The sequence below is a fragment of the Lissotriton vulgaris genome, chromosome 7 (assembly GCF_964263255.1).
Source record: "Lissotriton vulgaris chromosome 7, aLisVul1.2, whole genome shotgun sequence".
In the NCBI taxonomy this organism is placed as follows: domain Eukaryota; kingdom Metazoa; phylum Chordata; class Amphibia; order Caudata; family Salamandridae; genus Lissotriton; species Lissotriton vulgaris.
The window spans coordinates 791,808,379-791,835,413 of record NC_141695.1 but is presented as its reverse complement, the minus strand read 5'-3'; the positions used below and the strand labels follow the sequence as shown (position 1 = coordinate 791,835,413).

Genomic DNA, 27,035 nt, shown 5'->3' with positions numbered 1-27,035 from the left:
TACGGTTCTGCGGGAAGAAAGGGGGAGCATCCACAGAATCTTATGAAGCCACCGCAGCGTTGAAAAGCAAATGGCCGCAACTTTAGTGGTCTGTTGTCTCATAGATAACCTGTCGTCAATAATGACACCCAGGTTACGAACTGCAGTGGATGGTGTTGGGGCATTACCCAGTTCGATAGGCCAATGGCGAGGACCCCAAAGATGTTTATTCCGACCCAGGATGACCACCTCGGTCTTCTCCCCATTCAGTTTGAGACAGTTTCTCCGCATCCAGTCAGCCACAAGAGTGAGGCCCGACCTGAGTGCGGAGATGTTGTTCTCGTCTCTCCCTGATAGGGAGAAGACAATCTGGGTGTCGTCTGCGTAGGAAAACAGGGTTAGCCCAGCTTGTTCAACTATGGTTGCCAAGGGTTTAACATAAATGTTAAATAATAAAGGGCTAAGGATTGAGCCTTGGGGGACGCCGCGGGTAGATGGGCAAATGGTGGAAGCTGCAACTATGGTTGCCAAGGGTTTAACATAAATGTTAAATAATAAAGGGCTAAGGATTGAGCCTTGGGGGACACTGCGGGTAGATGGGCAAATGGTGGAAGCTGCTTTAGGGGAGAACACTTGAAAACTTCGGTCATTGAGAAAAGACGCCAGCCAGGCCAAGGCCTGCCCTGTCACACCTAGAGATTTCAGAGAGTCAATAAGGATAGAATGTGACACGTGTCGAACATGCACCACCAGCCGTCCGTGCACGCTTCCACCGTGCACACGCGCCACCAGCCGTCGGTGCACGCTTCCACCGTGCACACGCACCACCAGCCGTCGGTGCATGCTTCCACCTGGCACACACACCACCAGCCGTCGGTGCACGCTTCCACCGGGCACACACACCACCAGCCGTCGGTGCACGCTTCCACCAGGCACACGCACCACCAGCCGTCAGTGCAAGCTTCCACCGGGCACACGCACCGCCAGCGGTCAATGCACAATTTCACCAGGCATACACTCACCAGCCATCACACTACCAGACGTCTGTGCATGCTTCCACCAGGCACACACCACCAGCCGTCCGTGCACGTTTTCACCAGACACACGCACAACCAGCCGTCAGTGCACGCTTACACCGGGCACACACACCACCAGCCGTCAAAGCACGCTTTCACCGGGCACACACAACACCAGCTGTCAGTGCACGCTTCCATCGGGCACACACACCACCAGCCGTCAAAGCACGCTTTCACTGGGCACACACACCACCAGCTGTCAGTGCACGCTTTCACCGGGCACACACACCACCAGCTGTCGGTGCATGCTTCCACCGGGTACACGCACCAGCAGCCGTCGGTGCACGTTTCCACCGGGCCCACGCACCACCAGCCGTCGGTGCACGCTTCCACCGGGCACACACACCACCAGCCGTCGGTGCACGCTTCCACCAGGCACACGCACCACCAGCCGTCGGTGCACGCTTCCACCAGGCACACGCACCACCAGCCGTCGGTGCAAGCTTTCACCAGGCACATGCACCACCTGCCATCCGTGCACGCTTCCACCAGGCACACACACCACCAGCCGTCGGTGCACACTTCCACCAGGCACACGCACCACCAGCCGTCGGTGCAAGCTTCCACCAGGCACACGCTCCACCAGCCATCGGTGCACGCTTCCACCCGGCACACACACCACAAGCGTCAGTGCACACTTCCACCAGGCACACACACACCACCACCAGCAGTCAGTGCACGCTTCCATCGGGCACACACATTACCAGCCGTCAAAGCACACTTTCACTGGGCACACACACCACCAGCTCTCCGTGCACGCTTTCACCAGGCAGACACCACCAGCCATCAGTGCACGCTTCCTCCAGACACACACACACCACCAGCTGTAAGTGCACGCTTCCACCAGGCACACACACCTCCAGCCGTCATTGCACGCTTCCACCAGACACATACACCACCACCATCCGTAAGTGCATGCTTCCACCAGGCACACACCATCAGCCCCTCAGTGCACGCTTCCACCAGGCTTACACACCACCAGCCGCCAGTGCACACTTCCATCGGGCACACACACCACCAACCGTCAGTGCACGCTTCCAACGGACACACACACCACCAGCCGTCAGTGCATGCTTCCACCAGGCACACACCATCAGCCCTCAGTGCACGCTTCCACCAGGCACACACACCACCAGCCATCAGTGCACGCTTTCACCAGGCACACACATCACCAGCCGTCAAAGCACGCTTTCACCAGGCACACACACCACCAGCCGTCAAAGCACGCTTTCACTGGGCACACACACCACTCGCTGTCAGTGCACGCTTCCATCGGGCACACACACCACCAGCCGTCAAAGCACGCTTTCACTGGGCACACACACCACCAGCTGTCAGTGCACGCTTATACCGGGCACATAAACCACCATCCATCAGTGCACACTTTCACCAGGCACACACACTACCAGCTGTTGCACACTACCAGCCGTCGGTGCATGCTTCCACCAGGCACACACCACCAGCCGTCTGTGCACGCTTCCACCGGGCCCAAGCACCACCAGCCGTCGGTGCATGCTTCCACCGGGCCCACGCACCACCACCAGCAGTCAGTGCACGCTTCCATCAGGCAGACACCACCAGCTGTCAGTGCACGCTTCCACCAGACACACACCACCAGCTGTAAGTACACGCTTCCACCAGGCACACACACCTCCAGCCGTCATTGCACGATTCCACCAGGCACACACACCACCAGCCATCAGTGCACGCTTCCACCAGACACACACACCACCAGCCGTAAGTGCACGCTTCCACCAGGCACACACACCACCAGCCGTCGGTGCACGCTTCCACCGGGCCCACGCACCACCAGCCGTCTGTGCATGCTTCCACCGGGCCCACGCACCACCAGCCGTCCGTGCACGCTTACACCGGGCATGTGCACCACCAGCCGTCATGGTGGTGCATGTGCCTGGTGGAAGCTTGCACCGACGGCTGGTGGTGCGTGTGCCTGGTGGAAGAGTGCACCGACGGCTGGTGGTGGGTGTGCCCGGTGGAAGCATGCACTGACGGCTGGTGGTGCGTGGGCCGTCGGTGCACGCTTCCACCGGGTACCTGCACCACCAGCCGTCTGTGCATGCTTCCACCGGGCCCATGCACCACCAGCCGTCCATGCACGCTTACACCGGGCACACACACCACCAGCCGTCAAAGCACGCTTTCACCGGGCACACACACCACCAGCCGTCATACACTACCAGCCGTCGGTGCATGCTTCCACCAGGCACAATATGTGGTACATATCACCATATTACCTTTGACGGAGCTGCTCACCCGTTCCCAGCCATCTAGCCATTTCTATGTTTCCTCCAGACTAGAGAAGAACCATATCTTCCCCTCAGCCTCCACTCACAGCTTTTCAGGAAAGAGCATTACGTATTTCATCTCTCTGTCTCATAGAACTCTTTTCACTTCCATAAAGCTTCTAGTCTGCTTCTGAAGTTTGATTGTGAAATCCAGGTTGAAGGTGATGGTATTATTTTCATATTTCAGTGGGGGCTCTATACGTGCCACCTGTAATATTACGTCAAGGTCTCGAAATTTGAAAAGTCTAGTCAGGATTGGCTTGGGTGGCGCCCCCAGCTTGGGATATCCGCCCGTCACTCGGTGGACTCTTTCCACTGAGAAATATTTTGATAGGCCACGTGGTGGAAGGTGTTAAAGAATAGATCTTCAACGAAGACGTCAGTTGCTGGTCTTTCTGTTCGTTCAGGGACCCCAATAATTTGAACGTTATTTCATCTCGATCTTCCCTCTTAATCATCAAGTTTGACTTCAATGGACTTTCTTGGAGCTCTCGGACTTGAAGCTCTAGTGTTTTGGTGTCTGTACTGAGACTGTAGTCTCCTCCAGTTCTGTAACTCTTGTGCTCACTTTCCTGAAATCCTCTCAGACTAGTGATATCTCTGTGGAAAAAGAGTCCATTCGCGTTTCAAGTGAAGTTTGCACTCTATTGATGGCCATCATAATGTCTTGGAGGGTTAATTTTCCCTTGGCAGGGGGCTGTTGGGTTTTAGACTGGAATCCTGTTGGCCTTCGGGCACATCCTGTTTTTTTCTGCCATGCAAATTTTGACCTTCATTGTCTGGTAAACATTCGTGCCCTTCCTCCCACCTGTCATTGTTGGTGGAGGAATACTACAGGATTATAGACAGTAACAAACGTCCCACTGGGAAACTCGCTGCCACCTGCCTGTGATAAACTGGTCTTCCATGCGGCCTCTCGTTTTTTTCCCCTGTTGTTGGGCTGTCAGCCACTTGCCTTTACCTCCGGATGATTGTGCCCTCTTCAGTAATACCTTTGCAGATGAGGTGGTAGGGTGGCCTGCGTTTGTAGCTGAGGCACCAATTCCGTTGCGAGTCCACCGATCAAGAGCACACCCCTTCTTTTTTAGGGCTACACTGTAATATCACCTAGGACCGTACCCTCAAATCTTGCATGTCTTATGTAGTGTTTTAGTGCCTCTCGTCCTCACTGGCCACCTTTGTGTAAGGTGGGTGGCAGTAGTGTCTATCTGGCCTTCTCCACCGGTGGGGCCATTCTGACTCTCTAGGCCTCTGCGTGGGAGCTCTACGGGTCACGCCTGCTGCGGGTTGTTGTTTACCCCACTGTTCGTGAATAGTACGTTACAGCCTGAATTAAGCCGTTCAAATTGCTCAGGGGTGTTGCTTGGCACTTCTCTTGTTTTTTCCCCTGCCTCTCGATGCCGCTGCAGCGTATCCCAGTCTCTTCCCACTGTTACGACTGCTCTGGTCTCCGCAGGGCCCAACCCATTTCCACCGGGATGTCTGGCCCGCGGTCTAGGATCTTTTCCCTGTCTGCCACTTGCCGATGTCTTATGCAGTATCCTTACCTCTCAAGTGGGAACGTGTGACTACCCGCTTTGCCTTCCCAAAAGCACTCAGCGGCAGAACTCCCTTTACTCTTACTCCAGCTCTCAACTTCTTCTTTGAGTTAGGCCTCAATGCTTAATGTTTCTGATTCAGGACGGCTTTCTATGTCTGTGTAAGAGTTCTAAAGGCCGCGCCTGCTGCTGACTGTTGTTTCCCCCACTTTCCGTAAACTGTACATTGCGGCCCGACTTAGGCTTTTCAAAATGTTCAGGGGGTGTTGCCTGTCACTGCTCTGCTGTTTTCCTCTGTCTCTTGTTGCCGCTGAGGAGTATCGCTGTCTCCGCCCTCTGTTGTTGCTCCTCCAGGCTCTGTAGGGCCCAGCCCATTTCCACCGGGATGTTGGGTCTGCTGTTTGTGGGTCTTGTCCCTGTGTCTCGCTTGCCAATGCCTTATGCAGTGCCCTCACCTCTCAAGCGGGAACGAGTAACCACCTGCTCTGCCGTTCCCAAGACATTCTGTCAGGACTCCCTTTACACCAGCTCCAGGCTTCTTCGCTGTTGTAGGCCTCAACACTTTCTTTGGGCTGCCGATTGGTTCCGGTTATTTGGATGCGTCTAGGTTTTCCTGGCTGATATTTAGCATCAGTGGCTCTGTTTGGTGCAGAACAAACACAAAGAGATGATGTACGGAGTGCTGAAACTTTTCAGATACTCACCCCCAGTCACAGATCTGGGTTGAATACATCCTCATGCTTTAGTTTACCTCACCACCCCAGTTCAGACCAAGCCATATGCAATTCAGTCTTGGCCCTGTACCTCATGGGAACAGTCCAGCCCGAACTGCCAAGCCAGGTCTTCCCTGGACCAGAAACGGGCATCCTGGGACCGATTTTGAGGTAGCATCCCTCATCAGCCAGGCTAGCTTGAATCCAGTGAAAAAGTGAGCAATGGACCCACGTCTGGGCATACCCTGTCAACTTAATGCTAACAAAGCTATCACAAAGAGATGGACATAGCGCTGAAACTTTTCAGATATTAACACCCAGTCACAGATCTGGGTTGAACCTATCATCATTCCCTAACTTACTTCGCCACCCCAGTTCAGACCCAGCCATATGCAAGTCAGTCTTGGCCCTCTTCGTCATGGGAACAGTCTAGCCCAAATGGCCAAGCCGCTGTTTTGTGCCGTACCACATACTGATTTACTGGTATGTGGGTCTTCTAGATGTCGGCCATTGCACTCGGCCGCCGGCCACGTCCCCACAGCACACCACATTATTAAACTCCACTGCTACCACTCCACAATAGAAAATACAGTCACTCACAATTACACTCCATAACGCACAGTCCAACCATGACATATTTCCAGTAGACTCAATACCACATAATTACAATACACATACTTCCACTGCACACCATGCACATAATTCCACTGTACAAATCCACTCCAAACAACTCCACGCAACTCAATACCACAACTATCAATTCCAATCCAACCCACATAATTCCACTTCACACCACATACAAACATTCCATAACCCATGGTTCTATTGCATTTTCATTTACATCGCCAATAGCTCTAATTCAAGCAAATGTTGGATCTATTGCATTTCTAACGCTTGTTACTTACAGATTATGGCATCTGTGTATTGATGTGCTTTGTGGTTGAGTTGTTGATCAGAACCGCTAAAGGTTCGATGTATAGGTTGAATAAATAAATTGAGAGAATTTGGATCCCACACACGATGGATTCCCCGCCTGTGCGGGAGAATCAATCAGTGGGTGAGGTTGTGACGAGCTGGGCTCGTCATGAGCACAGATCCACTGTGACTCATGACGAGCTGGGCTCATCACAAGCACCGCAACGCTTCTGTTCCCCCCTCCTCCCCGCTGCGAAGGGGTTAATTGTGATCTGCCTTTCACAAATTTTTTTAACCAACTGAGTACCGTATCTCTCAAGATAAATATGTGTTCAATGGTTTTCAGTAGCAGATTGTGATCCACCATGTTTAAGGCGGCCTACCAGTCTAGTAGAACCATAAGGCTGGTTTCACCTTCAGCCAGTATGCAAAGAATGTTGCGTATTACTTTCAACATGGCTCTTTCAGAGCTGTGTGCTTCTCAGAAGCTTGACTGAAAAGAGGCTAATAAAGAGTACTCATTAATGGAACTGGTAAATTGTAATCCCACTCAGGTCTTCTTTGCTTTTCCCATAAAGGGAGGTTATTAACAGGTCCAAAATTGTCAATAATATCTGCGCCTGCATTAGGTTCTTTAAGATTGGTGATACCTTGCCAATTTTGAGAATATTGGGTTATATTTATATATTCCTTGTGAGCGGAATGCATTGATTAGGTCAAGCCAAGTAGATGCAAACGAAAGTATGCTTTGAATAACTAGACATGTGTAATGTCTGTAAAGTAAGAAGTGGGACACTTGGATTTGAGTTTTTTAAATGCGATTGTGCCACACACTGATATAGCCCTTTAACCACATGGCTGCTAGGCGTTTTCCCGTCCTGTGCTGAGATATGCATGATGCCATTATTCATGACGAGCTGGCCTTGTCATCCGCGCACGGCAGGTAAGCGCCATGACGAGCCCAGCTCGTCATTAGCTTCGAAGGGGTTAAATATGTTTCAGGTATGCCATTGCAGCCTGTGGGCAGTTTTAACTGCTATTTCAACCTGGCAAAATAAGCCTTTTCTCAGGCCTGAACCCTCCTTTTTCATACATATAAGTCATCCATATGGTAGGACCTGGACAGCCCTGGGGGCAGGGTGCCGTGAATTTAAAAGGTTGGACTTGTACTTTTAAGTTTTGTTTTTCCTGGTAGTAAAAAACACTTACAATTGTTTTTCGCTCCTGCAAGGCCTACGTCTGTCTTCTATAGGATAACTTTGGAGTTACTTATTGAATATAACTTCCTAATGAGAACATGTAGCCAGTTCATGTTTGGTGCCTTTGGAACTGTAATGAAAAATCCTCTCATATGGTAATTTTAAATTACAATTTTGAAGATGTCACTTTAAGAAAGTTGGCATTTTCCTGCCATAGCCATTTAGTGCCTGCAGCCTGTCAATCAGTCACATGACTGGGGGTACCTGACAGGCTCTGTGTATTATTCCTAGATAGCCACACACAGTAGAGACCTTTAGTGTGCCAAGATAGGTTCATCACTGGCAGAATGGGAGAGTGGAGCTGGGCACATCCCTACTTGAATAGGCTGTGTCATGAAAGGACTGCTGGACTGCTCCCCTGCTGGACCACTGTCCTGCTGGACCGCTGCCTTGCTGGATTGCTGCCCTGCTGTCCTCCTTCCTGCCCTAGTCAGAGGGTTTGAACCTGCATCTAAACCCAGGACGTTTACAGTGACTCCAAGGACTAGGCTACTTGCCGCCTGTTGATAGTCACAGGGACTAAACAATCTCCCAACCAGCTGAACCAGCACCCGGGTCCAGCTAAAGTAAGCCCCGGACCCCCAAGCGGTGCTCCTCCGGTCCTGGGGACCCTTAGTGTGGCCTCTGTGTAGCTGAGTCAAAGTTTTGGGCTCTTTCCGACAGCAAATGGGCTCATTCATGTCAAAACCTTTACACTCTCACTGGCTGCCAATGCAAAGTTCCATCAACCCGATCCTTCACGTTACAGCATCAGCCGCTCACGTGGAGTGTCACCTCAAAGCTGTGGCCCTACTGCTCATGAAAGCCCTACAATATTTATGTTAAAGCAATGACAGTTTATGACGCCAGGCCTGCTCTTCACGCTACATCGACAACGGTCTGTGCCGCTTCCCTACTCCTTGAAGGTCCCCTCCACTTAGTTTTTTGCACTGGTCTGAGAAGGTAATGTTTCAGCTGGACTAACCTGGTCCCCTTATCTGAACCGTGCTCCATTGCGGTCAGGCTGAACTTGTGACTTTCTGCATGTGTAGCATGACCAGATAGCCGTGAGTAACTCTTGCTGCTTTATGCTGCTACTTTCACTGAAATTATAAAATTTCATATCTCGGGTTCTGCTGATAAGATTTTTGTCATTTTGGCCTTGACTTGTATATTAAATGTTGCTCTTCTTTGTCTAAATTGTTGTCATTTTTTTCTTGTGTTGTGTTTTCATTGTATTACTGTTTGAGGTGCTGCATAAAAACTTTACACATTGCCAGTAAGTAAAACTCAATGCTCTGGGCCAAGCTACCAGTGGGCTGAGCACAACTTAATTTGGGGTTGGCTTGTGCCTGACCCTGACGAGATGTGTGGTAACTCTTTCACCCTTAACCAGTAACCCAGTGTTCGAGGCATATGAGCTGCAGATTGCACACTGTGCATAGATCCCCACCTAGTGTTGGTCCCGGATGTTTGCAGTTTGTTTTTGTCCTGAAAAGTTCTTTGGAAGTTTTTTTCCGCCATCGGGCTCGGATGTGTTTCCTGCGCTCCGGTTTGGAACCGATTTTCCTTCGGCGCGCGCAATTCGCAGTTCGATGGTATTGTTTCGATCGCGCTACATCGACGCGATTCTCTACGACTTCGAAGTCTTCGATTCTGGTCGTCGACAAAGACCTTGGAGCCTACCTAGACCTTACTTTCTGGCTCATGGAAAGGATGCCAATCAAGAAGTGTCCTCAATGGGGGTCGAAGTTTCCCCACACCGACCTACATGAGGTGTGCAACCTTTGCCTTTCACCGGAGCACGAGGCCAAAGACTGTTCGGCGTGTGCCTCAATCCGCTCCAAGAAAACCATTCTGGACCGATGAGCTCGGAGAACTATGGCTCGCTCGTCAGCTTCGATCCCAGACTGCATCTTCCAAGAGGGCGTCAACGTGCCAGAACTCCAGCACGCCGAAGAGAGTATCGGATCCTCCGATGCTGAAGACTCCGACGTCGAGGACATCACTCCAGCTCAACGGGTCGTAAGTAAGACCGTCGACCCCAACCCTTCCTCGACACACTCAAAAAAGGCTTGAGTCACACCATCACCTTCGGGCCCGAGCTCACAACGAGACACTGCTTTCCACGCCCTGCCTTCGGGCGCGGCAAAGAAGCCCACTAAGCCTTCAGGCTGCTCGGGCTCGAGCCAGCCTACTCCCGGTGCCAATCCTATACCGACACCGAAGAAGAAGCCATCTTCTACTACTACGCCGACCGTTGCTCCAGCACCTAAGCACACAGCGCCGAAGACTGGCAGCTGCTCATCGATGCCCAAACCGCACTCGGAGCCGAGTAAAAAAACGGCCAAAGCGGCAGATTCTCACACGTCGGAGCCGAAAAAACACCCGGAACCAAAAAAACAGGTTCCGGTAAAAAACATTTCAAAAGGGCACACTCCTAAGCCAAAAGACCCGACACCAGCTACCGACTCTGTGCCGAAAAAACCTACGAAGCTGAAAACTTCGACGTTGAAGGATTTGCCCTACTCAGAAGAATTTTTTACACCGGATCCCAATCAGAAAACTCTTGTAAAGGATCCTAAAACCGGACAATTGACTCTCAGCTCCAAGAAGAGACCACTTGAGGCACCAGCACCTCCTCCCCCTCCAAAAAAGAGACATTGCAACCTTTCCATTAAGGGTCCCTTCTCCACCACCTCCCCATACTGTTTCTACTCCTACACCTCCTCCACCACATCATTCATCTACACCATCTACTAATCCAGATGATGATGTAGACACAGATTCTGATGACATAGGTGGGGGTGCACACGACCCAGGAGGGACCAATAGTCCCCCTCAGTCACCTAATCCATGGGATGATTACAACATCCCTGATGTGCCTTACGTCCCACAAGATGATGTATACCCTTCTAGACCTTCCCCACCAGAGGACACTATAGGGTATAACCTACTAGTCCAAAGGGCTGCACAATATCATGGGGTGGACTTACACACCGATGCAGTGGAGGAAGATTTCCTATTAGACACTTTAGATAATACTCAAAGGTCTACTGCCAGTTTTCCAATGCTTAAGGGTGTCATCAAGCTCTCAACAGAGGTGTTTAAGGATCCTGTCAGGGCTAGGGTCAAATGCATACAGATTTGTTACCACAAAGCTAAACATACGTTATCTGTTCCTCCTAAAGCCCACTCTACAAGAAAAATAGGGGCTTCAATGGCATTTTTAGGGAACATTCCACTAGATGACCTCTGCAGAGCAGCTACATGGTCTGCACCGCACACATTCACAAATCACTATTGTGTAGATGTGCAAACAAAACAACAAGCTAATGTGGGCCAGGCTGTTCTCAAAACATTATTCCAAACTACTGCAACAGATAGGGGTGGTCGTCGCTAAGAGTGGGTACTGCTATACAATCTATGCACAGTGTGCATTCTGCAGCTCATATGCCTAGAACGGAAAATGCTACTTACCAGTATGCATCTGTTCTTGGCATGTAGAGCTGCAGAGTTGCACACGACCACCCGCCTCCCCGGCTACCCTTGCCTGTTCTAGTTATATCTTAACTAGATACAAATTACATGGGCATCCTTCCTTATCTTGCAAAGTTCCATCTTTTCCCCAATGGCGAAAAACAATCTGGGGATGGAGCCGATGCGCAATGTTGTCCTAAGGACGAGTCACCTATCTCGTGACTTCCAAAGAACTTTTCAGGACAACAACAAACTGCAAACATCCAGGCCCAACAGTAGGTGGCGATCCATGCACAGTGTGCAACTCTGTAGCTCAACATGCCAAGAACAGATGCATACTGGTAAGTAGCATTTTCCTTCTCACAACTAGTATATGGAAGATAAGAGGGATATGGTCAGACCTTCACTAGACAGTGTTTTCATTCATACCCCAAAACAAACACTATAAAAGATGGACTACATAATAACTTAATTGGCTGAATTTTTCCGTCTGCCACTTGATTCAGTTTTACCATCTGTAAACCCACTGGTTTTTTCGGATATGCTCCTTGTCGCTAAACTAATGTTATATTTATGACTGTCAATGAAGATCACATCATGAATAAGGAAATGTTGGTCACTTGTAAACCCAGTTCTCTGCATTTTAGGACTGTTCATTAAAGTCGTACATAGTACTTCTTCCTCATCCAGCTGCTTAGCCTTTTGATGGTAGAAAATAGTGCATCGGAGATCCTTACAGAGAACTCTTTTTCTCTGAGTTGCAGTGTTTTGGTTTTTGCTTCAATGTTGGTTCAAATACTGCTTTAAGTTTAACAGGGATTGTTTGAACAATGTTAAACACAATCGAAATTCTGCCGCGCTTCTTGTACGCTCTCCAGAACTATCCGGATTTGGTCACGCAAAGGTAATTCAAGGAAATCGAGGCCACCCAGAGGGACCTCCTCACACTAGGGTGGTACAATGGGGAATTGCACTTCCGGACATCAGGAAATATTACTGGCAAGCCCACCTCTCGGCAATCAATCAGGGCACGTACCGTGGTGGGGACGATCCTGGTTACGGGATGGATAGATGGCTCCTCCCGGGTGGGAATTTTGAGACCGCAATCTACTCCAAACCTAGCAAATACCCCCTTACGGGGCCCACAAAACACTCAGTCCAACTTTGGCTCATTGTGAGCCGTAACCTGGATAGACTGACACTGACCACCCCACTCTTGGTCTCAGAGAAATTAGGTACACTGGGTCGCACCAAGGGGTTCAGAAATTGGGACCTGATTGGAATATCCCATATAAAAGATTTATGGGGACCCAATGGAATGGTATTGTTTGCCTCACTGCAGCAGACCTATGAACTAGCACAGACAGAGTTCTTCCGATACGCGCAGGTCAGGCATTCACGCCTTACGAATATTCCACCCGGAATGTCACTTCCCAAATCCTCCCCCCTAGAGGACCAGCTGTTGGACGGTCTCCTGCCGGAAAAAGCCATCTCCCTCACATACAAAAAACTCCTATACCACTACCCGGACACCCTACTTGAACTCCGGCGGAAATGGGAGAATTATGGTCTAGAGATAGAAGATGAGGAATGGAGGGAAGCGCTTTCATCCCCTAAGAAGGTGTCAATATCTGCTAAACTGAAGCTGATACAATTGAAAATGCTACATCGCAGCTACATCTCTGGTACCCGACTGGTATCTGTAGACGGCGCTGCGGGGAAGTGGGGACGTTCATCCACATATTATGGGAATGTCCCCTGATACAGACCTACTGGAAGCAAGTGCTCAACTATATGCATGATGTCTGGGGGGAGGAGCTGCTGCTCGAAATCAAGTGATGCCTCTTAAACATCTGGGAGCTCACTGATTTGACAGCAAAAGTGAAGATATGGGCGACACTCGGCCTCATGATAGCGAAACGCAACATAGCTCGCCTATGGGGAGCAGTACCACCCCCTAAACTTGGTGCATGGAAAAAGGACATGGACTGGTGCATGCTGCAAGAGAAGAAGGTCTGTGTTGCTCGGGGTTGCCCTCGGAAATGGATCGCAATCTGGTCGAAGTGGAATGAATTCCGTGGCTACTTATGTGAACCCCCCCGATCCCCTCCCTTGAAGAGCCGCTGACCCCCTAATGTGATGTACATTGTTGCCACCTTGTGCTCTTCTACTTTTTGTACGCGCTCCTTACCATGTAACACTGTTAAGATACTGCTACTATATTTGTTCTGACCATCTAGACCACTTGTTCCAATAAATAGTTAAAAATAAAAAAAACACAATCGAAATTCAGCAAATGTTGATTTACAGAGACTATTGTTTTTGTAGTCATCTCTATAATTTTTCATCTGTCTTTAAACTTGTGTTTGGCTGGTTGCAGTTTAGACTAATAATTTTAGACTAGAAGAAAGTACACAACAGCAGTATAATTTACATTTGATGTAGAAATAGACAACTTGTTGCGTTCAGCTTTTTTTCTCCTCTCTTTATTTTAAGCTAGCAAGGAGTTTTGTCATCTAGATCATTGCTAGAGCGTTTTTGTACTATTGGCTAGCTCTATTTGTTATTTCGCCATATTTTTACGTATAACTTTTTTTTTTCTTAACCTGTCCTCAGGAAAAATCAGAATCCGAGGGTCCCAGAGAGAACAAAACATTGCTGGAAGTCCTGAAAGTTACGAAAAGCTGGTTCCAAACCGTTTTACCCAAACAAATACAAGTTCACGTTTATTTATCAGGCTTTCTCAAGGATGAACTTAAGGTATGTTTAATGCCACAAATGTAATCCCTAATACAGCATTACCTTTTATATTTATTCATTAAGTTCACAAATTTGTGTTTGTACTGAACATTTGATTTGAATTGTCTAGTTGTAATGTTAAAAACCTGTGCACCGGATTTATAATAAGCTGATTAATAGTATTTAACTTTAATTTACTGCTGTGGTAGCCCCTTCCTGTTTGGTGTTATTTCGAGTCCATCATTTATCACAATCCCATCCCATTGTAATAGATGTCCCTCCTGAGTGTATTTTGACTTGAAGCTTAAAATCTTAGTCTGGTTTGTCCCAATGAGAACTCCATTGAACTGTCATTTCTTACAAATGCTTAGAAGCAAAAGTTAAATTTTCTTTCTGCATGTAAGTAGGCTCCTATATAATCCCTTGTCTTGGTTCCATAGATTTTGTGAAGACCCTTTTCGAATGCATTGGCCTGTGTTCTGCCATTGAAATTTAAAAAGAAACTCACTGTTTCTAACGTATATCTTAGACAAATAATTGAAATGCTTGCTTTTTCGTTTGATGATTTCATGGACTGTCTTTTACAAGGACAGATGGACTATTTTGTTCAATGTAGGTCTCTTCTTATTTACTGTTCGGTTATATCTTCATTTGCATCCATCCTTTTCTCTACCACTTTTCAATTCTACCTCGCACTTCTGTGTTTGCGAGATACAGTTTCACAAACTGAATATTCATTTTAACCTTGAAGACAGAAGCCAGCGAGGTTTACTCAACTTTTTTGTGCTTTAGACCAAAATGTCATAGTAAGACAAATCGTTTTGCTGCAAGAGGTTACTCTAATATTTTTATTTTTTTGTGAAACTGCTAAATTTCCAGTCGGTTAACTTTCAGCCCTCTAGTATAATAGTACTTTGAAGAACAATAATTTTACTTAGTACAATAAAGATTACAGGTAAGTAACATGCTGATTAGTTCTAAATCTCTCTTCCTTTTTAGGTCTCGCTCGAGACCTATTGCTGTGGAGTCGGCTTTCAAGGGACACAGACTGGGGCACGCGCGGCGATTCAGGAACGTGGATGCGCACGTACAGCCACACGCACATCTCTTGATTCACACTCACACTCACGAAACACACACGCACACGCGCGCGCACACACACACACGCGCACGCACACACACGCGCACACACACGCGCACACACACGCGCGCACACACACACGCAGACACACACACACACACACACACGCAGACACACACCCCCACGACTAAGCCCCACTTACCGCATCAGCGGCCTCAGCCGCCACAACCGCCCCTCTGGGCCAGCCATCCACTCCGTGGGCGCATAAGACGGAGGTCCCGCCCCACAACAGCTGTGAGCGTGCACATCCCGACACCGGAAGTTCGGGAGAGTGCACGCTCACGGCTTGTTCCTCTTGTTGAATTTATAATCGCATTCTGTCCTCTTCACCCAATCAATACATCCTCATCAGCCGACGCCCACTGACATCAGACAGATCTCCACACTGTCAGAGTGTGGACTTTGAGAATGGTAGTGACGTCACGGCATTCACTGACGGACCCTTTCACTGGGACTAGCACACGGGCACGTGCACACACTCACCTCCTGGGGGCGCGCTGCTCTCCTCTACTGAGGTCGGCAAATCACTCATGGCCGCGCCGAAGGTGGACCTGAACAGCGGGAACAGAAAGCCCTGCAGCTGCCTCCTGCCTCGGGAAGTAAAAGCGTAAAGAGGACAGCGGGGAGCGCCTCTTGGCTCCCAGCCCACTCACACAGGGAAGGCGAAATTCACAGGGATGCGAGAGGGCACTTTATTTGCAGACTTTGCCCAGCCTAGCCTGTTCTCTGCGAGAAATGGAAAAAAATCTCACTGCGAAGTGCCTCTCAAGGCTGGCTGCATTCCTTTAGCGCCATGGCAAGGTCCGTCCTCGAGTAGGCCCCAGGCGCATCTCACCCCGCCACGGGCACAGAGCAGCTCAAGAACCGACTGCGTTTTACTGAAAGTGCGTGACCTGAAGAAATAGACGCCATTTACGCTACTGAAGAGACGGTTGCCCGGACTGCAGAGCAGGGCGTACCTACCGTTGGTGCAGTAGGTGCAGTGGCACCGGGCACCTTGAACCCTGCCAGTGCAGTATTTTACTATAAGAACAGCAGTTATAGTTTGAACAGTCTTTGGGATCAGTTTCTGCTTTTTTGTGGTTTAATGACTGACCCGTGTACACTACACTTTAATGGTGCCACTAAGACTCTCCATAGGCCCCTAGAGCCGCTGCAGTAAGGGAAGTATAACTCTCATCCACCTTACAATAACACCAGAACCTTCGTAGCTTTTTTTACGGACCTTGTATCTTTCCTCAACGCACTAAAGTGCCTAGAGCACCTAGGTAGAATGTGCGCTCCATGCACATATTTTATATATCCTCTATTTCCCCGTGTAGCTGTGATTGTCTGCTGCTAAGGGGAACTTTCACTTAATTCACCTTTTATTCTCCAACATTACTTTGTGACCGGGGCTAAAAAGGATGTGCCATCTTAATCGCGTTGTTTCTTTTTAATCATTAAATCTGCATGTAACTTTGTAGGTTATTTTGCATGCTGCAAATCAGTGTGTGTTTTTACATATTTTTTTGTTTTGTGCATAGGTTTAAATAGTCTTTGGGATCAACTTCTAATTTTTCCTGGTTTAATGTGTATTATAGCTCTGGTAACAGCCTATAAACATCCTGTTGTTACTGGGTGCTTGTTCTCGCGTTTCAGCTAGTTTTCACAGAGCCTTTGAGGAATGCGCTTCCTCGAGATAAGCCCAACTCAGGAGGCGCTTTTGTTCAAAATTGTCTGCGTATAGCTGCTAAAATTTGAGATTGCTATATGTCTTTTTCTTAATTTTATTGTAATTATAACTTATATTTAACAACTGTAAGCAACACTTTCTCGCCAGCAAAAGCAATCAGTTTTAATGTTCAGTGTAATGCGTAAAGAATGTAAAAGGTTTTCCCCCTACCAACTGTGTGAATATTGGGTTATCATTTATATATATTTCCAGATGTTGCCTAGTTTTGGTCTGCTTGGTATTATTATTTTGGATTACATTTTATTTTTATGCTATGTTTTTTTTGTTTTTTGCTAAGCGGATGATGTTCATGAAATGTAAAAAGTTACAGCCCCAGCCGATCAGTTGCATTCTTGGCCAAAACACACACTTTTTTTTTTATTAGAGCTGTTTAGTGTGTGCTGGTCGTCTTTTAAGAGATTACATTTAAACTTGCTGCTTGGTGTTAAAGCTGCACCCAGGTGCTCATGAAATTGTATGCTTTATATGCACAAAAAAACAAATCACCTCAAAGTAGCTCCGTGGCTTTGTGTCCGTCTTTCTGGAGCCGCAGCTAAGTACTTGACAGGTTTTTAAAGTATAAACATTGTGTGAATTTACTCTCACATCAGTGCCGCAAGCCGTCAGAAAACAGTGACTAAATACCCTTTGCTTTGGATCAAGGTTATGCAGACACTGCTGCACGACAAATAGCTCTGTGCTTCCTTAGCTCGGTTGTGCTTGAGTTGTCCCAAAACATGCAGCGCCCCTTTAAATGCACCCACCCTCTTGTGTGGTAGCGGTGTGAAGAATGCCCTGGGCAGTCACTCACTCCTGGGCTCTTAAATGCACATATTTTTATTGTCTATTATTTTGGGTTTGAACACTTTTATTTGTGTTTTTATTTTGTAAATATTCATTAGCATATGCTGTAAAATGCCCGTCTTTCCCCATAAAATAGCGATTGGTGCAGATATCTGAAGCTGCCCCATGTTAGATGCGAACACTTCATCCAGCAGTATCTTATATGCTAGGATACTTTAGAGATACTGTACATACTGCTAGAATGCTAGTGCATCTGTGCGTCACATGATTCAATACCGAAGGAGCCAGTATAGCCTTTCATCATGTCCAGGTCGATAAGTAAAAACCAGCCCACTGGAATCAAAAAGTAACTAAGCGGGCTCCATATATTTTACCGGCGCGCAAGCTAAGTCTTCCCTTCCCAACCCAGAGCTGTAAATGGTCCTTCATTTACTCCTTTGGTGACCCTGCCGAGGCGGCTCTCTTCCTATGATACCAGCAGAGCCATCATTCCTCGCTTTTTTCCAGGAAGCCCAATACGATGGACAAACCTGGCAACCGCAATGGCCTTTAAATATAAGGCCCAAAGCACTGCCATTACCAGGCCCAAAGCAACACCATTATCAGGCCCAAAGCAACACCATTATCAGGCCCAAAGCAACGCCATGTATTTTGCCCAAATGTTAATGTTAGTGCACACAAGCCTTGGTAGAGCAATAGCAGCGAACGCTCTCCTCAGTGTGGCACACTTCTCTGCTGCACACTGTACTGTAGCGCACACTGTAAGCACACATTTTATATTTCATCATTATTATGAGCCTGCACCTGTTTTTCCCTGTGCAGCTGTGACTCCCTGCTGCTTAGGGACATTAATGTAGTTCAGGTTTTATCTTCCAACGTAACTGTGATAGGGGCTAGGAAAGCTGTGCCAGCTTGGCTTGGTGTTAAGGCCGCACCAAAGTACTTTGCAGGTATTCTTTAAATCGTGTGCTTCACGGGCACAAAGAAACCAATAACTTCAAAGTAGCTGCGTGGCTTGACGTCAGTCTTCTTGGAGCCACAAGTAAGTACTTCACAGGTGTTTACAAATAGCATGCATATGTGTAAAAAGCTGTATTGTTTCTGTTAATTAGAGGGCTTGCATTTCCAATGTTTTACTTCACAAAACTCTCTCACCCCTGCTAGTCTTTCTCCCGCTCCACCGTTTTTAGGTCGAGCAATTTATTGCTCTGAACCTATTACATGTGACCAAACTCTCTTAAACAAGCAGATTTCTCACAATGCATGGTAAGTATTGAAGAGTGACTCTTCACCAGCGCGCGCTTGGCCTCAGTCATTCCCTCCCATTTGCTAACTCCCCTGCTCCCCATCCGACTTGAAAGGAAGCCTCGCACTCCAACATTTGTCTCTCACACCACAGGCTGCTACTCCCCCGCCCACCCAGCAATGCCGAGAGCTATTCCCACCCACTTGCTGGCTCCCCTGCTCCCTCACCCGACTTGAAAGGAAGCCTCGCACACCAACATTTGTCTCTCACACCACAGGCTGCTGCTCCCCCGCCCACCCAGCAATGCCGAGAGCTTGTTTCACTAACATCCTGAAGTTCGTGCCATGGCGCTCTCGCATTCTACCTCTCTGACGGCCTTGCCTTTCACAAGCTAGCTCTTCACTTTTTAGTAGTTCAAGCCCTTTCCAGGCATCAAGGCGCTACACCCCACCCCCACCAGCACTATAGGCTTCAATTCATACATCCAATTGTGATATTAAATCCATAACTGGTTCCTTCATTTCCTGATTTACTTCCATCACTCTTTCTTCCCATCTCTACTCCTTCACCCTGCTAACAATTTACACACTCTTCTTTCATTCACATGCTCATTCCTTGCCCCCATTTCCCTCATCCTTTTCCGTCTTTCCATAGTTTTACCTACCCCAATCTACCCTCATTTCCCCGACTTCCACTGAGCTCCTCTTTCCCATATTCCCTCCTTCTACCAAGGTCTCTTTTCTCTCACCTCCTGCCATTCCTAATATCTTTTCCTCTGGAAACTTCCTTCTACCACCCTCCGTTCTGCGAGCCCTACTTTCTCTCTTCACTCATCTCTTACCTCCCGCCCCTCTCTCGCGTTGGCCTTTCACCCCAGCCCTTCTTGCCCTTTCCCCCACTCTACTCAACCCCCTTCCTTCTCTCTGTCTTGGGTTGTTTCCTTATTCTGTCACTCGTCTTTTCACCTCGGTCTCTTTTCTCACCTCCCTAGCTTGACTCCGCCTTTCGCAGTTTCCTTCATTCCTCCCACTGTTTCCTTCACTCCCAGTGCATTTCATCACCTCCTTCCTTCTCTGTCGTTCACCTTTTATCCAAAGTTTTCGAGGTTTTCCTTCCCTTCTATATGTACTCTCTTGCTCTCCTCGCTTCTTTCCCTTATGTTACTTTTTTCACCTCCCCGGTGCATTTTCCTTTCCCTTCCAACCTTCTACTTTTCCTCCTTTACCACTAACCCGTTTTTCAAGTTCTGTGTTATTATTGAGCACAACAGTCGGGCTCTGTCTGTTATCTTGCCTCTCTCCTCTCAGGTTGTCCCTTTCCTCCTGCACACACTCCGCCCCCCCCCCCCCCCTCCCAATAACTCCCTTGCACATAACATATCACCACGTCTCGGCCTAAACTGGTTATTGAATATAAGCACCGCATCACTACACACTGTATGATGCCTATTATTGTGAGTGTCGGAGTTATTCCTGTTGTCACTGTCACCGTGATGCGAGTTACTTTCAAAGTTACAATGGAGTTCTATGTTGAGATGTTTACAGCGCCGTGCCGCCATTAGTGAGCTGTGCTGCGTACTGTTTTATTATGGTCATTATTCGTATTACTAATTCCATTACTGTTCTCCTGCTCATGTGGTATACCATTATAATTAGTATACTGTAGTATAATATACTGAGTATACTTTCAATATTTCTGTTAAGTTTTTGTTTCTAGCACGAGTCGTAGTATCTTTCTGGGGAAGTATGTGTCCCTAAGTCCGCTGAACTTACCCGAATGATGCATGTAGGCTAAAAGCAAGGCTACGGGAATTATACCATTGTGCGGTCGCGCGATTTTCGCATATTTATAGATTTTCTGCATTTACAACATCGTCTGCATATTTTAACAACAATATTTTTTGTTTCTAGCTCAAACGATTCCAACAATACTAAAAATGCAGCTGCGTGGTGGAAGGCCTTTTTCAAAACTTGTTAACCGCGCTAACTCTTACATATTCACTTGTTCAGAGCACTGTGTTTTCACCGATCACTTTCGTTCACCCATATTTAACCCGGTAACCAGCAGGTTTAATGTGCGGCATCACTTGCACTGATTGCCGCGCTGTTTCTTGTTAGGCTAGGTTACATTTTACTAATGCTTGTTTCCACGTCCATAGGTAAACAGGACCATCTGCTTGTGAATGCTGGCATGCTTGCCTAGCTCCCTCACAGCGCTCGTGGCACATGCATTCTTTTGTGTCAATTTTTTTTTTCACGCTCGCGGCTCCCATTTCATGGCTGCGTTTATGCTCTTAACGTTTCCTCACAGCTCTCACTTTCTTCTTAGACACCGCGGCATAGCGTTGTCTGTTTTCTACTTCTTGTGACCCCGGGGCTGCATTCCGGGTCTTGGAGTACTTCTTGTAGTCACCACACCGCTAACTTCACTCCCAACAGCGTTTACTAAACACCGACATGGTTGGCTTCGGCAATGTGAGCTTCAAGCACTAAGGTATGCCCGACGGCCATATGTCTCTGAACTTTTTAACCGCGCTAACTCTTACATATTCACTTGTTCAGAGCACTGTGTTTTCACCGATCACTTTTGGTCACCCGTATTTTACTCGGTAACCAGCAGGTTTAATGTGCGGCATCACTTGCACCGATTGCCGCGCTGTTTCTTGTTAGGCTAGGCTACATTTTAATAATGCTTGTTTCCACGTCCATAGGTCATTTTTTTTTGTCCGTGTCACACATCTAAAGACACATTTGCTTTTTTCAGCAAGATTCCTTCTCTTTGTTGTGAGAGCTCACTCACTGATTAGTGTCACAGATCCATTCAAGTTCTTAACCCTCACGTTTGTGTGTCCTAAGCACATTTCTTTTTCTCCTGTTTTCCGCACATAAATGCCTCGAGACACGTGAATTCACTCGGGTATTTTTAGATCCAGTATTTTCACCCACACGCTTCGTGCAAAACGGGGCGCCATACTCTGCACCTTCTCCTAGAGTCTTTTACTGCTGTAGTTTTGTTTCCTTCACCCCAGACATAGCATTTTGCTACAGTTGAATGTTTTTGTCTTGCTCGTAATCTGTCTTGGATTCAGACATGTATTTCATTTGTTTTACTTCCCAGAAAATCCCCCCTGATGAAGAGCTTTTGCTCGGTTCAAAGTGTAATTAGCATCAACACATTTGATGAACTGTCCTATGATTTAATCGGACTGTATTTACAAGGATCGAACATTTACGTTTCATATGAAGTAATACGGAAAAATAAATCCACGACTAAACTACGGATATCTTTGAAAGATTATACCTGTCTCATTGAATTTCTGTAAAAGCGATTCTCATCGCCTCTGGAGTGCTTCAGATTTTAACCCTCCCACACCAACCACCACCACGTCCACCACCACGTCCACCACCAGCATGTCCACCACGTCCACCACCAGCATGTCCACCACGTCCACCACCATCACCACCACCACCACCACCACATCCACCACGTCCACCACCACCACATCCACCACGTCCACCACCACCACGTCCACCACCACCACGTCCACCACCATTACCACCACCACATTCACCACCATCATGTCCACCACCAACACCACGTCCACCAACACCACGTCCACCAACACCACGTCCACCACCACCACGTCCACCACCACATCCACCACCATGTCCACCACCATGTCCACCACCACCACCACCACGTCCACCACCACCACATCCACCACGTCCACCACCACCACGTCCACCACCATTACCACCACCACATTCACCACCATCATGTCCACCACCACCTCCTCCACCACCACGTCCACCACCATGTCCACCACCACCATGTCCACCACCACCATGTCCACAACCACCACCGCCATGTCCACATCCACCACCATGTCCACCTCCACCACCACGTCCACCACCACCACGTCCCCACTACGACCACGTCCACCACAACTATCACCACCACATCCACCACCATGTCCACAACCACCACCATGTCCACCACGTCCACATCCACCACATCCACCACGACCACGTCCACCTCCATTACCACCACCACATCCACCACCATCATGTCCACCACCACCACCACGTCCATCACCATGTCCACCACCACCATGTCCACCACCACCACACCCAGCACCACATCCACCCCCATGTCCACCTCCACCACCATGTCCACCTCCACCACCACGTCCTTCACCATGTCCACAGCCACCACGTCCACCACCACCACCATGTCCACCACCACCACCACACGCACCACCACGTCCACCGCCACATCCGCCCTCACACTATCTATCGCACTCACTATCTATCACTCAGCACCACCACAGCATCACTCAGGGGCACCACAACACCACTATGCGCTACCACAGCATCACTGAACGCCTCAGCATCACTCGTCGCCACCACAACATCACTTAGCGCCACCACAGCATCAATCTGTGCAACCATTCAACAAAAACTGGTTCAAATATGTTCTCTCAATGTTTCAAGCTTTATTACAAATGTCATAAAAAGATGTTAATATTTCACTTCTGTTCTTGGATTTTCGTCACAATAAAATACACTGAACATAATCTTCACAAAAGTTATTTACAAAAGTTTAAGCTTTTGCCATTATAAATTACAATACATTTTATTTAAGCATTAATTTAAAAAAATTCAAAGCCATTGTTATTTGTAATATCAATACATCTAAGTCACATAAATACAAAACATGTTGCATTACAAATGCTATAGGTGTCACATTTGCAAAAGTTAACAGTATTGGCATTGTAAATGACAAAGCTATTAATTTCGCTATTTTCAAAACCAACACATAAATAAAAAATTTGTAATTTACAATACCAATAGCTCAAATTTTCCTAATGCGAGACCTATTGCATTTCAAAAGCTTGTTCCTGTTCTGGCAGAGTAAGCGTTTGCTAGTGGCTTTGGGCATATCCAAGTGTACATTTCAGAAAAAAAGACCAAAATTCCAAATCTTAATGTAAACGTTATATTTAATAACAGAGAACAAAATACCTCAAATGTAATTCTCCAATTACCAACTTACAGTGACAGATAAAGGTTTTGACCAAAAAAAAATATTTTTCAGCATGACCGGTTCATTGAACAGTAAAGGGAAGTGCAACACATGAAATCATAGGCTTACCAATTTTAGTAGCTCAGGGCTAACTGCTAATGATAAGACAAGATTACATTCATGTAAATACACTGTATGCCATGAGTTATTGTAACTAGGACAACTGATTTAAGCAATTGCTGATTAGATCCATATGCCACCTGCAGAACACTGCTTAACATCCAGTGAGGCACACAACTATATTTGCAGAGTAACAGTTAACTTTTTGTGAGCTGGATTGTAGCTACTAAGCTAGTAAGTGGCAAACCAGTGACAGAAGATAAGCTGATGTAATAAGCTTAGTGTCCTAACAGACAAGAACATGCCCACACACTATGTTTTTCTAATAACACATTGTATTGACATTTTTGGCAGTACATCATGGCCCCGGGGGCCCATTGCATACATCTAATTAAACAATATTACATAATAGTACATAGATTGTAATACATCAACAAAGACATTAAAGAAAAATAAAACTATAAAGACCAACCTTGGCCCAGATGGTGCACCCTCTACCCCATCCCATGAGGATTGCCTGTCAAGCTGATCCCTGCGATCAAGATTGATGATCGAGGGATGGTCCATGGCTGCATGGGTTTGTTTCTTGTAGAACCGATGGTTCTAATGGTGGTGTGGGGGCCAGTTCAGTACCCCTATATACGGTCTAGCAAGACCAAATCTTATTATGCTTTTGTGGGCAGCCTCGTGCCCTGAACACCGCTATCTCCATCCCCATACATTTATCCATGGCACGTTTCTACCTACCCACGGACGCCCTTTGGACTATTGTAGGGGAAAAGACTGCTTAGTGCTGTTTTCTCAATGCAATCAGAAGTTGTCTTTCACCTGGAGGGCAGGCTTCGTCAGTCTTTTCCCATATGCCTTGAGGCGCTGAACCACACACAGCTTGGGAGCGAAAATTGTGTGTGTGTTTGACTTGGCACGTCTACTTACCGTAAAAAACACCCCTTCTTGGAAAAATACCCTGGCTGACATGTCCCGGGCTTGATAACCGCCTGCATGAAATAAGACATAGTAACATTACCAATTTAGCCGAAAGTTCTTTCCGGTACAAAAAACGATTTGGTTGCCATGATAAGAAAAGCTTCATAACCAAATTTACACCCCAAAACGCTGATTAGCATGGTTCTGGTGGAAACGTTAGGCAAATTCCCCTAAGCAACCGGCAGACAAAAGGATGCTTGTCCACCGGGGCACTGTTGATGGGAGCATGCCCCACTGAAATAGCGGATCTGAAAGCATTGATCGAATGGTATGCCATTCCATCATCTGCTAAGCACTTGCACTACATCTTCGTCCACAGGATTCACACCCAGTCGCAAACACCAACGTACCCATTTCGTCGAAGTACAATTATGTTTGGTAGTGCTCTCCACCCATGTCTAGATGGGAGGAACTCAGCGGGTTGTGAAAGGCATGGGAGCTTCCAGCTTTGCCTGCAATTCAAAACAGCACTGGAAACCACACTTGATGCTTCCATAGGGCCATTTTCATGACTACCACCACCTGTTGCTCACACACCTAAGCTGATGCCCGGGTGGAGAAAAGCATAACCCTTCTCCTGACTCCAATCTTGGAGAAAGCCATCTGTCACCTCTGCCTGCGGGTCCGGTCTTCAGCTGAAGACCCGTGGCAGCTGGTGATCAACACAAGACTCAAGCAGGTTGATCCAGAAAGGACGCCACTTGTCTGCCAGTCCTCCGAAGACTCGATGGTCCAGCTTCCATTGACTCCAATCCTGAGGGTGTTGGGAATGCCAATCCGCTACCTGGTTCACTTGGCCTTAGATGTACTCCACCATGACAGAGACCTGATTCTCTAGACAATAATTCCAGAAGTTTGTCTCCATGTCTGGCAGGGCTCCGGACCCAACGCCTCCCAAACGATTGATATATTGCACTGCTCAGTTGTTATCCATCTTTAATAAGACACAAGAGTGAACCTGGTTCTTCGTCCAACAATGAACCTGCGAATGACCCTGCCAGAAGCTCCAAAAATTTATTTGTAAGCTCTATGGTGACCAACTTCCTCCTTTCAAAGTCCCCACACCTGGTGCCCCCGTTGGATCTGCTGGCGTCTGATTCAATCACCCAGTTGTAGTAGTGGAGTCTATGACGAAACCTGAGAAAATCGCTCTTTGGACAGGGTGAAGATTATTTTTTTTCTTTGATTACCAATCCCATGCCTTGCAGGAGATTTATAACCGTCTTTTGGTGCAAGACAAGTTTCTTGGGACATTGGGTCAAGAGGAGCATGTCGTCCAGATAAACAATTAGCCATAGTCCCTGTGGCTTGAGGCACTCTACTGCAGGTTTAAGGACCTTTGTGAGGTACCAAGCTGCAGATGACAGGTCGAAAGGGAGCATGATAAAATCGAAGGTCTTGGAGCGCCACATGTACTGCAGAAACCGGCGATGAGGGGTAAAAATAGGAAACAATAGGTTTGCATCCTTCAGGTACAGGCGCACCAACCACTTGGAAGGAAGCAGCACATGTCTGAGAAGATAAATGCCCTCCATCCTGAAATGGCGTAAAACAAATCACTCTAAGTTCTGTAGTAGGGGGATCTCTGTGTATATTCATAGTGTAGCGCTTCTTTGTGGCTACGCGGCATGCATCTCTTTCACCTCTGGAGTCAGACACGTGCAGTCAGAACCTTCAAATGTGGAGCCTTTATCCCTCTGCTGCTCAGGGTGATGCCCAGTAAAGAGCTTGGTCTCCATTGCCCAATATTCGACTTTTTGACATCCACAGGGCGGCTATATTGTGCGCTGGTACTTCTGGAATACTGTGTGGTCTGTAAATGTGTTTTCACAGCCTCTAAAGACAAGTGTTGGGACACTGTCTCGGGTAGCAAAAACTCTTCAGAACAATCAGGGAATGTGTGTCCACAAGGCAAGCGCCCATTCAATAGTGGGCCTCAAGTCCACCCATAACGTCTGGGCTCCCTCCTGGCTCCTTATCCTATATGCCTGCAGGCACCTTAGCAGAGCTTCCC

The 27,035-nt window shown here is 47.7% G+C and overlaps 1 protein-coding gene across 1 annotated transcript in view; it reads left to right on the top strand.

Moving 5' to 3' along the window:
- RNF213 (ring finger protein 213) overlaps positions 1-27,035 on the top strand; it is a 2,876,335-nt gene that overhangs the window by 763,918 nt on the left and 2,085,382 nt on the right. The window contains exon 13 of the mRNA XM_086931045.1: positions 13,862-14,005. Within this exon, the coding sequence (XP_086787171.1) occupies positions 13,862-14,005 (144 nt within the window). The remainder of the gene's footprint in view (positions 1-13,861; positions 14,006-27,035) is intronic.